Source organism: Corvus kubaryi, unplaced genomic scaffold (assembly GCF_017639235.1).
Source record: "Corvus kubaryi isolate FWS band 111438036 unplaced genomic scaffold, C.kubaryi_AGA036_p1.0 37272, whole genome shotgun sequence".
NCBI lineage: Eukaryota > Metazoa > Chordata > Aves > Passeriformes > Corvidae > Corvus > Corvus kubaryi.
Window position 1 is genome coordinate 691,325 of NW_024581084.1, and position 12,227 is coordinate 703,551.

General features: G+C 40.4%; 1 protein-coding gene across 4 annotated transcripts in view; it reads left to right on the forward strand.

Moving 5' to 3' along the window:
• CEP112 (centrosomal protein 112) overlaps window positions 1–12,227 on the forward strand; it is a 158,596-nt gene that overhangs the window by 86,744 nt on the left and 59,625 nt on the right. For all 4 annotated transcript variants that reach the window (XM_042025497.1, XM_042025499.1, XM_042025498.1 and 1 more), the window contains one exon: window positions 11,211–11,441. In XM_042025497.1, the coding sequence (XP_041881431.1) occupies window positions 11,211–11,441 (231 nt within the window). The remainder of the gene's footprint in view (window positions 1–11,210; window positions 11,442–12,227) is intronic.

Consider the following 12,227-nt stretch of genomic DNA (forward strand, 5'->3'; position numbering starts at 1 on the left):
GGGGGGGGGGGAAGGTACCAATTAATTCTTACCTGCTCTACCTGAGTATTGTGTGGGATACTTGGTGGATTACTCTCATTGCCGAAGCTGTGCAAACAAACCCTTGTGGTAACATTTCTTTGGCATCAGAAGCTGCGAGGGAATACGCAGGATTAATCAGTAATGGCTCCTAAAGCAGCCATTTATATGGAAGGCAATGTTTGTTTTTCTGTGCCTGAGTTTCAAGGAGGTTTAGCAGAGACAGCCCTGGTATTCCTTTATAGCCATAGCCTTCATTAATGTGTTAATTAGGCCTGTGTGTGGGGAAAACTGAAATCTCTGTCTCACAAGTGCATCAGAAGCCATTTGTCAAAACTACCACCTCAAGGTATCTAAGAAACAACCTCTCTACTAGTTCCCTGATCTTTGTGTTAGTAAAAATGTGCTACAAAGTCATGATTTCTTATTTTCACAGAGTAAGATTGTGTCCTTCAAAACAGTGATGCTTTCCAGAGAAGGAGAGCAACAGATTTCAAAAGTCTGCAAATTGTGTCCCCTTAGAAGGCTGTGCCTCACTGTTGAACAGAAAGGAGACAGCTCCATTTGGTGCTCTGCCTCAGTCAACAGTTTCTCCTTCAAGCACTTCCCACAGCTGTTGTTCCCTGCCAAAATACTCCGTTTTGGAGTAGTACATTTTTCCTGATTTCTTAATGCAATTTTGAGGTTGTGTTTTGGGTTTGGTATTTTGAGAGAAGAGAGCAGTAAATATAAACATGGACCTGTATAAATGGATTATAAATGGGTTAGTTTATTTTACTCCTATTTCATAGAGTCTGCATGTTTAGTATGTATTTAGATTTTTATATTTAAACTGTGTATTAATATTTATTTGGAGTACAGTAGATCCAAAACAGTTGCATAAATAAATCTGAAGAAATTCCTGCGCCAGGATGCAGTGGGCTATTTGTCATTCAGAAAACGAAGTGGCATCAACTGAATTCAAGGACAAACCGAGGATGAAAAGGACAGAGATCAACAGAAAGGTGCCAGAGGAAGACGCTGAAACCCTCTTGATTTCGAGGGAAGGAATGTTATGCACAGTTTCCATTTATTTTGGAAAGATCATCCTGTGATTGATCTCATCTTTCTGAACTGGTAGCTGTGGAGCAGGAGGCTTCCAAAAGGTCTCTGAACTCCGGAGAGCCACTGTCGAGATGATGGGAAGAGTGCAACCAGCACTCAAGGGTGAAGGTGCAGAGAGGGAGACTTGAACCAGCATCAGCTGGGGGTATGTGGCAATAGGTACCATCACCTGATGCCCTCAATTCCAGCCTGGCACCTGAGTTGGTTAAAGACCACCTTCTCCAGGATTTTCCTCCTCAGGTGGAGATGACACATTTCTCTGTTTGATATCAGGCTTGACACTACACATAGTCTACTAGAATGTGCTTCTTCCAATAAAAAATTGAATTGAAAAGGATAAAGCTGAAAGTTGGACCTGTGTGTGTAGTTCTTCCTCTTATTTGTTGTGAGCAGCTAATGTGAGAATGAGAATTTACCACAACTGATTAACAGAAATACTGCAGCCGTTGTTGCTGCCGTGCAGAAATGAGGGATCTGTGCAGTTAGAAGCTGATTATTTCTTTCAAGTCTAAACCTGTGAATGACACAACTTTTATTTCTGGAGCTGCTGGATTTCAGGATTTCTGCCCACACATGTTGACAGTCATGAACCCGAGAACAAGGACTTCATGTTTGGTTAAAGACTGTCGCCTTCACTGTAAAAGTGCGACATCAGAAATGAGAGAGGTTCCTGCTGCTTGGCATTATTTGGCAGAGGAGAATAGGGCAGGTGGTGCATTGAAGTCTTCTGTTGCTGGCCCAGAGAATGACAGAGTTGGGTTCCTTATTTGGCTTCCTGTGATTATGCTGTGGTTTTGAAAAATTTATCTTTTTCATCTCAGTAACAGTCAGGGCAGAGCTTGGACAGAGCTATGAACTGGGAGTGTTCCTCAGGTATCTGTTGAGTTGGTCATGGCAGAGGCCTGAACAGGGGTTGCTGTCCAAAGTGGGCTTGGCTACAAGTATGAACTTCAGAAATCAAAGATGGGAGATATTTTATGCATGAACAGCTGATTACTGAGGCTTTGTACCTGCAGCTTGTTTTTGGTTTGTCCTGTCAGGTTTTGTGTTCGATACCATTTCCATTAAAGTCATCATAAAACCCTCATGGGTTGCGTGGGGTAAAACTTGGGAATATTCAAAAAATGTGTGTTTTGAGCAACAAATGCATCCAAAATTAAAGTGTGTGATGCTTTTCTAGGTGTTGTTTGGAGGCATGGGGTTGTTTTGGCTTTTTTACTTACAGTGAAATCTTTTCTCTAGCTGACAGGCAAAGACATTTGCATAGACAATGCAGCATGTTCCTCTTCTGGGGACAAATTGGGAATTATAATACGTTTAATTTTGCTGCCTCATAGAGATGAATGTTTGTAGTAATCCTTAAATCTGCAATACATCGTGTCTGCATTTAAATCAGAATTACACATTGTTCAGGAAATGTTAATGCTTTTAGATTTAATGTGTGGAAAATTTAAATGCAAATGTTTTTTAAAAGCTTTGACTTAGGGGATGCTGGACACAAAATGCTCTGAGATTGACAGGTGGTTCTTCCCAGTCCACTGCAGAGATCTTTAGGCTCCATTTCTGGATTCCATTGCAGGAAATTCCTATTCTTCCTTAAATATCAGTAGCTTTTCCTCACTTTCAGAACAAGCTTTACTCCGATGTTATTTCAGAACTGAACTTATCTTTAGCATTCATCTGAGAGGAATATTTTCCTTTCACATCCTGAAATGCAGAAATTAAAGCTTTAGAGTTCTTTATAAAGGAAAACAGGGAAGGTGTTTGGTGTAAATTTCATCAATTATCATTTAGGGATGGATTGTTATGGTTTGTATGATGCAGAAAACCTGCTATTATATGTCGATTTTCATTTACTTTTTAGCCACTCTTCATTTTATTTCTATTTTGCTTTCACAAGTTATTTTAGGGGATCACTGCATTAAACAGGTATTTATGGCTGATTTATTTTCTTGTCACCATCAAATTTAAGTTCCGTTAATGCACTTATGTAGATTATGATGTGCCCATTTGAGAGTCTCCATTAAAATTCTGTGTAGAAAGACAGAAGGTAATGAGTCCTCTCCTGGCAGGTCCCTTAGCAGTTTTATTAGAATAATTTTGTTTGTACAAAGAAGAATACAAAGGTAAACATTCCTTTCATCAGATAAAAGGAGAGGAGAAAGACGGCGGAATTTTTAATTTTTGTCTCAGTAATCTGTTTCAATGCAAATACAATAAATCAGGGAAGAAGAATCTGCTCTGGATCAGTGTCCCAGGCAAGAGGGCCAAGTCTCTTACAGGTCTTAGAACAGTTAAATGGAAAATGTATTTACATTTATCACAATTTCAACTCGGTGAGTAATCCTTTGGCTCATCAATTCTCTGCATTGTTTTGTTACCTGTGTAAGCTCGAGGTTCTTCCCTTTGACTAAAACTCATTTTGTTAGGAAGGCAGTGACAATAACCAACCTAGATGAAGTTCTACTTTCTAGCTGCTGTTAACTAAATTGGAATCAAATGTACTTATGTAAATTAAGAAATCAAAATAAGCTCTGTTAATTTTAAGCTCTTTGTGGAGCTGTTCAAATGAATGTCTGATTTTCTTTCTTTCTTCTCCCCTCTCCTTTTTTTTTAAGCCCAGTTTGTAGCTTAAGTGCCATTTACATTAACTGGGATTTAGGCAGATGACTGGCTTCTGTAAAAGTCCAGATCTATTTCAGTGCACTTCTTTTGGGAAAAAAAAATCATCAAAATTTGTGTTTTCCTTAATGCCGTGTCACAACAGATCTCAGAAATGTGCTAAGATGTAGAAACCAGAGTCAAGCCAATATTTTCAGTGTAACTTTTCCTACTGGTGTTTTAATACCTGTGTGTTTCTTGTTTCTTTTTAGTTTTCAGAAATAGGTGGCAAAGTTAGTGAACAGTCTGGGGGTCAAATCACCTGTTAATTGTTGCTTAAGCATATTTATTTGCAGGAATGACACAGGTAGACTCATTTTTCGTTAATTTTATTGGAAATGGAGCTGAGCAGAAGGTAACTGTTGTTCTTCATGAGTCAACACTTCCACTGTGTTTCAGGAAGTGCTTAACAGGATTAGACAAGACAGAGAAAATACATTGCTAAAAAGTAAAATCTAGTCTTGAAGGGTGCTGGACCTTCCTTGGGATGGTGTTCAGTGCAGGATTTGTGGTGAGGGGGGTGTTTGGATACCAGAGGTGAGTGGTGTTTACCCTCCAGCATCACTGTACAGGTAGGGTGGTATTAAACCAGTCCCCACCCCAAACTGAGACGCTGGTAGCTGCAGGATAAGCAGAGTTAGTAGGAATAAACTTCTATCAGATTTGTAAATGTTAGAGGCATTTTTCAGAGCATGCACAGTGCTGGAATAGCCCAAGTAAAGAATCTTACCAAGGAGGTTTGACCTTTAAAAGCAGCTTAATGCCATTAAAATTAATAAAATAAATATGTAAGTTAGCAGCTCAACACCTCCATTTACAAATCCCAGTGGGTATTTTCAAGAAAGATGTCAGAGGTACATTTGCCAAGGTGAGAGAAGTTGAGGTTGTGTGGAGATGGAGTGAATAGACCTTTGCATAAATCCTGGAATATGGGGATTGAGCTCTGACCCTGCTGAACTGCACATATTTCACCCTTAGTTGCACCTGCACTGCTGGTACTGAAGTTTTTTTGACACTGGACATTCATCTGTGTGAGCGTCAAGATCTGCCCCTCCCTGTGTGATGTGAGTGTTAGTGAGGTTAGTGCAGGTTAGTGAGTGCAGCTTTGGTTTGTGTAAGTTTCCCTCCAAGACCTAAACTTGATCATATCCAGCCTGATTTATAAACGGAGAACATTTCACTTATGAATGTATTAATAACTTCACCCCAATCACTGCAATGTAGTCACATATAGGATATATTAAAAAAAAGATAGATAAATAGGATGAAGATGGCTCCTTTTTAAGAAGCTCTGCAATAGCACCAACATTCTGGACGGATTTCTTTTCCCCTCAAGAACGAGAACACTTCAGTATGCACAAAATACTATATAAGCATACAATAAAATGCATCTCTGAGAGTTGAAGCTGATATTTTAGTGTTTCCAGGAAGTCCTAGATCACTGACCAGGACTATTTATAATGGTGGGAGTGCTAATTTCCATGATTTTCCCTGGAAGGGCTTGCACACCTCCATGCTCTTGGAATGATCAGTGCTCTTAGGAACTGAGCCCAACCTACTATAGTCGTTGAACTGTTGTTCATTTTCACTTCATTTCACACCATTTCCTTTATCTGCTCCTTTAAATACCACATTTATGGGCCTGTGTGTTCTTACCCAAAAGGCATTTAAACTTGACAGTGTAATAGACTGTGCTGCGAAAACTAAATAGCTGTTTATTACTTATCCCTGCTAATTTGTGCTCTGCCACATCATTACCCATGTGATAATGTGCCACTGGTTTTCTTTGCAAATGAAATCGCATCTTTTGAATGATTCATAATATTGACAAATTGCTGATTTTACCAGTCATGAGAGAAAAAGGATAATAAGTTCTTTACATATTTTAATTGAAATTGCCATGGTATAGAATATATTTTTTAATATAGTTGTTTAAATGGACATGATTGTGTTCATTACAAAGGAGCCACAAATAGCTGCCAGGTGGCTGGACTGGCCAGTTGGAATTCCTTTGGCATGGAGAAAAGCAGGTATGCTGGGACCAGTGAGTCAAATTCAGTAGGATGACTTGTGGACGAAAAGATCAGAGAGCCATTAGGACTGTGCCTGGGCCTTGGCTGGCAGGGTCCAGAGGGTAAAATTCATGAGCATAGTTCCTGAAAACCAGAGTAAGATCAGCTAAGGGGAGGATTGTTGTCCCTTGCAGAACTGCAGTAGAAAAACTCATTAATATAAATCAATTTTGTTCTAAACACAAATCAACATTACACACATTTGAAGTTCTTACAGCTACACTTTTTTTCTAAGCTTAGAGCTGCAAATATTTGTTTATTTTTCAGACTTCTTTTATGTTAAATGCATTGGTTGTTTTTGTGATTGTAGAGAAACTTGTATGACCTGTTTCCCAGCATTTGATAAAGCTTTGTTTGCTCACAAGAAAGCTGAAGCCGTTCAGATTCCCACTTGCAGCAGATAATCCCCTCTAAGGTGTTTTGCAGTAAATGTGCCACTGGTTGCTGCGTGTCTGGGACAGGACACTTCATCCCTCTCTTCTGGGACACTGCACTGATCATGGGTAAAAAGGGAGTCATAATCGCCACTGAATCACTGGGTGTTCCTCCTTCGTTCCTTATTTTCCTTTCACTTCTTCATCATCAAAGTGAGATTTGTTTTTACTACAGACTGCCTTTCCCTTGACTGGACCGATCTCCTTTCAAAAATAATCCAGTGCCCAATAACAAATGTTATGGATACCTCATCCGTCGCTGTCACACTACGGCAGCGTGACAAGGCACAGAGAGACAAATGTCCCTTTCAGAAGGGCCCAGCTGATGTTTCACAGCACACATTGCTCATTTTAGTGTTCTTCCAGAGGAGGAAATGCTGAGAAGGTCTTGGCACACAGAGGCAGAAGCTGCTTATCTGTGGGTCAAATAGGGCTGTAACTTACAGGCTGATACTTGAGGTTATTATCCTAGAGGAGATCTTTGGGATCATCCAGCCTAGTCCATGCTACTGCTCAGAGGTTCTGGGGGAAGTTGTTGTAGGTTTTTTTTAAATGTTACATGCCAGCAAAATTAAGCACAGCAAAGTGAGCCCTGTGCAGTCATCTCTGACTGGAGCCAAGTTAGCCCAGCGCAGAAAACTTCTGAAACTCAGTCTGAAGAGTTGTCAGGAGCCCCTTGAGAAGTGCAGGGGTGTTTAACAGTGATGCTCTGTTCCAGCAGCCTGAGTGCTCCCAGCAAGACAGAGCAATGAGGTTACTTCAGCTTCATCTTCTGGGAGATCTTAGTCACTTACTGTAAATCTGCTGAAGCAACACCTCAGTGATTCTAGATCTGCGCCTTGGGGAATAAATTAGGAGTGCATTTCATCTTAACTCTCCACTGCCTTGTTTTTGTGACTTTAAAATGCCCTGGACACTGGAGCTGAGCGTGGTGATGGATGCATGTGGTTTGCTGTGTAATGCACTGAGACAGTGAGCTCCGTGTGTTCCATCCCCATGAGTGTGAAGATGCCGTCATGCTCCAGCCTCTTCCTCAGAAATTGATCCAAGGAAATGCTTCATGGGGGTGAAGTAGGAGCTCCTGAAAAATAAAGGGAATTTGTGTTATCATTGTTTTTAATTAGAACATAGTCATTCGGTCCATTTCTCATCCCTGTTTGCCTGTAAGTGGAGCAGAGTTTCAGACATCAGCAACAGATTTTAATTTAAACTTTTTGCCAACTTTATATTTTCTTATGCAATTTACTTTTTAAAATTAAGAGCACATGTTTTCCTTCCAAATAACACGCAGTACATTTATTGGCATTTTAAATAGGCCAAAGTGAGTGACCAACCTTCTTTTTCTTTCAAGTCTATTTTTTCCCTGCAGGCAAATTGCTGTGGGCTTATGACCCACCCTTTTTATGACACTATTTCAGCACAGATATTCTTAGTTAGAGTTCTAAGTTATTTCTTTGAAACAGGAATAGAAATCACCACCTTGGCCAGCAGTTCCTTCATCTAAAGGACGTACAAGTATGTCATATAAACTCATATGAAATCTCTACTCTGTCACACACTTTATGTGTTTGTATTTTTGTTTTATTCGGGATACTGTGTAAGCTGGTGTTGTCTTGCTATTTGTTGTCCTGTATGTGGATTAATGGTCATTTTACAAAATGCTTCCTTGTTTGGGGCATGTTCCTGTGGCATGGCCATCCTGGGAATTGCTACAAACTTCTGCATCCTTTCTAAAATAGATACAGATCTCTCTTATTTCATGTGCTCATACCCGTACAACCGAAATAGAGACTACAACACTTTGATCCAGAAAAGGCAGCAAGTGGCACTAACATTTTGGCCCTATTATGTACTGTCAGCCTTTATTTCTTATGTTTAATCCCTGTTTAGCACAATAATAATTTGCTTAGATGGGGTGTTTAAGGTGTGTTTTTCTCACAGCAGCTCTTGTACTCAGGCAGTTGTTTGGAGCATATAAACAATTTGGTTCCCAAACAGAGATTTGGGCAGCCAGAGGAGAATTTGAGAAACCAATACTGAGAAAGTGTTACAAAGAAACTATCCTGCCCTCGAATCTCGAGCCTGAGAAGTGAGATTTTGTAACTGCAGCTTTTATTTTCCCACAGAATCGTTAAGAAAAAGACAGTTGCTCATAAGTTTTATATTTCACAGATTTTTCGCAACTGAGAGTTAAGTCATCTTGGGGCTTTCTTTTTCCCAATTTGCCTACATTTAAGTCTAATAATAGTTTATTAAACCTGGCATGTGGAATAGCAGAGTCTTAGTGCTGGAAAGTTTGGGATTCATTTCCGCAGCAGTTGGGAGATATCTGTGTCACACGAAGTTGTCTCAGGCACTGAGTTGTTCGGGCGTAAGCTGCTTCTGCCACTGACTTTGTTTATGGGAAAAACTAATCTGGCTGTGAGAACTGGACTTATTTGAAAGTAATTGACAAGAACTGTGTCTGGGATGCCCAATATAAGCTTTTTCCAGTCACTTTGGAGAGATTAGATGTCTTTTAACATCATCTTACTCGCAGTGAAGTTGCTCCGAAGGGACTCCTTTAATCATATTAGTTTCGCTGCCATCTTCAGAGTCTTTCTTCTTCCCTAGTAGAACCAAATCTGCTTTTGCCATCTATTAGGTCCAACATTAATGCTCCTTTGCATATTAATTACTGCTACTTTACCTATAACATTCAGCTCACTATCGGCTGTCCCCAGTTTTGGCTCTGAAGGCCGGGAGCTGTTACTTCCTCCTTACAAAAAACGTGGGATTGTGTTTCATTTTCTGATGGCTTTGTATAAGAACCATTGAATAAAGAATGAAGTAAAGCTTAAAAGGTGTAACAGTTGAGTCAGGAATTCACCCAGTCTTTATTTTGGCTTGTAATGTCATTTATGAATGAATTTTCCTTGTATTTTAAAAAGTTAGCCTTGATTTCTTATCCTAAATATTTTAACCAACTTTTTAGGGAGCTTCTGAGCAATGTAATTCCGTAGTTTCACTTATGTGTGTGTGTTGGGGGTGTAATTAAAGGAAGTTTTTTATTTTAAAATAGAAAGGAGAAAAAAAAAAAGAAGGAAAGTGGGGGAATGAACTTTCAAGAAGAACTCTCACAGATTAAAATATAATTGTGACTATTCCAGGCAGGACTTGCACTGGGGCAGCTGTTAAAAACCCCAAATTGTCCGTGTGTCAGTTTGGAACTCAGACCATATCATCCATCAGCAATTGCAGCTCTTATCTTCATTGAGTTAGTGCTGATTTGGGTAAGGAAAAGGCAGGCTGTCATGTTCTTGTGATCTGGAGATGAAATCATTTTCCGAAAGAATTATAAAAGTACATTGCGGATTATAATTATATACTGAGACGTACTTTACATTTTCAGTCTGTATACAGATTTAATAAGAAATTAAACATGTGTAGAGGAAAAGCTCAGGAAAGGAAGGAAAGGATCTATTGCAGATTACAGTATATGGAACATATGTTTGAGATAATGCTGATAGGGCTGAAATATGTGGCCTGTGTTAGAGTTCTGTACACAAATGACATGCTCATTCCTTCTCCACCATACACACAACCTTACCTTTGACATAGCAGGGACTAATGCCAGTGAGTAATTAAGAAAGCATGGAAGCAAAATGAGTTTCTGAGATGGTTAATATTATTTAGTACATGTTACAGCTGTGATAACTGAAGGACAAACTGAAGGTTTGAAGGGAGAAGACGTCTTTTATTACACCATATAGTTCAAATCGCTTCAAAAATAGGCAAACTTTCAAGCCTTGATTTTTTTTCCTCTCTCAGATCACAGTATTTATAGAAATCTGTCTTGGGAGATTAATGTACAAGGCAATAGATCTGATAGTCATTCATGTCCCAACTTTGGTCAGAAACAAATGTTTCCTTTTCAAACTTTTGTAGTAATGTGGTTCTCAGAGGCTGCAAATAGATGGTGTAGCTGAGTACAGACAGTGTATTAAAAGTGTCTGAAGAAGAAAAATAGTAGCTGGAGAGAAGGAGCAATTCAGAGCTCTAGAATCAGTAACTGGAATTCCAGGACAATGGGAACTTTAAATATACACTGCTTTTCCTCAGATTTTCTTGTGAAACCTTTAGTAAGTTGAGCTGAGCCACCTGTACTTGTTTGATTCTGCTCTCAGTATTGTCACATCCTCTGTGAAAGAATTCCAGGGAGCTGCAAAGTTTCTTGTGAAACAGGGAGGACAAAGGGGGAAATCCTGTGTGAGTTTTCTAGTCAAAGTACTCATTTTCAGAATTACATTTATAAATGAAAACATCCATGTGCTTTCAGTGTCATGCTTCACACTTAGCTGTAAGGACAGTGCTTTATGTCCCAGGTGTGGTGCTCCTGTACTTCAGTGAAGAACCCACAGAAGAAATGGAGTTAGAAAAGTAGCTAGTGAGAGTTACATGCAAGTGTAATCTGAAGTAATAGGTGTGTATCTACTCCTGTTGTAAAGTAGCAGAGTGAATTCTGTCGGATTAGGAGTAACACAGCTTTATCCTTGTCACTTTGATCCCTCCCCCTTGGTGTCCCCCCATCAGGGACTGGCAGCAATTGATGAATGATTGGTGACACTCTGATAGCTCACTGGAAGGCAGCAGGTCATTTCTGAAGGATAAAAAAAAAGGCATGGATAGGGTATGTAGTGATTATATGCCACAAACTCAATTTCTCCTCCAAAAATGTCCATCTTAGCAGTGCTTTGGGCGGGAGGAGCTGTATTTATCTGTGTGCATGAAAAGAAAGGGAAGAGTAAGAAGAAAGGCGAGGAAAAGGCACAGAGCATCCTCTGAGTCTGCTCCTATCCCAGCTAACAGCCTGTCAGAGAAAACCAAGTGGGTTTTGTGTTGTGGGTTTGGGTTTTGTCACTTTGTTTGCTCTTTCTCTCAGGTGATCTCTGGTTTGGAGGGCCAAATCCACAAGCTGAGGGAAGAGCTGATTGAGGCAAATGCTCTGCGGAACCAGCAGCTGCTGGACCTGAGCCTCCAGCGGGACGAGGAGAAGCTGAAGGCAGCTCGAGACATGGAGGCAAAACTGAGCAGTGTGAAGATGGAGATGGAAAAAGTGATAGCAGACCTGAAAAAGAAGCACGCAGCAGAGACAGAGGCGGCCTTGGACAAGGTAAGGGATTCACAAAGAGCAGCTCCATGGGGCAAAAGCACAGCGATCACCCCAAAGGTCAGCTGAGCAACGTTTTCCTAAGGAAAAATGTTTAGGGGTCACTTGAGTTGAAAAAACAGATGCAGACCATGAGATGCTAGAGTCACAGCATGAGTGTGGGACGTTCTGTGCTTCTGTGATGGAAGCCTTTGCTCTGGACATGCTGGGGCTGGGCAGCACCTCCAGCGGGGGTGGAAGGTGCCATGGGGTGCTCAGGAGCCAACAGGATTTTAAAACCACAGGTGATTTCACAGGTAAAGCCGGCCAGGACCAGGCTAATCTTTCTTTGCTGGAATAGAGACAGTAGAAAGGGCGGTTCTGCCTAGCCAAGCTTTTTCTACCTTAAAAAAGAGGGTGAGCTCTGAAGGAGGAAAAAACTCAGGCTCAGAGTACAAGGAAATTGTGTCTGGTTGCCACAGTGGCTGGTCTAATTTTACCTGTGTACATCAAGTGAGAAAGGACTCTGGGTAAGATTTGAAAATAGAAATTAGTGTTTCAGATTGATCAAGGCTTCCCTCCCGTTCTGTTCTGTGGGGTCACTGCCCACATCCCTGCTTGCTGAGCATCCGTTGGACCCATGTCTTGAATTCAAGTATTCCCCCCATTAGGGAGCTAAAACATGCAAGTTTTATTTCAAAAGCTAAACTAAAAAAACCCTACTTAATATTTATGGTAGACTGTGTATGTGTAAGCAGATAGTTGTTGAAGTGTCTTTTATACGTTGCATTAAGGTACTAAATCACACAT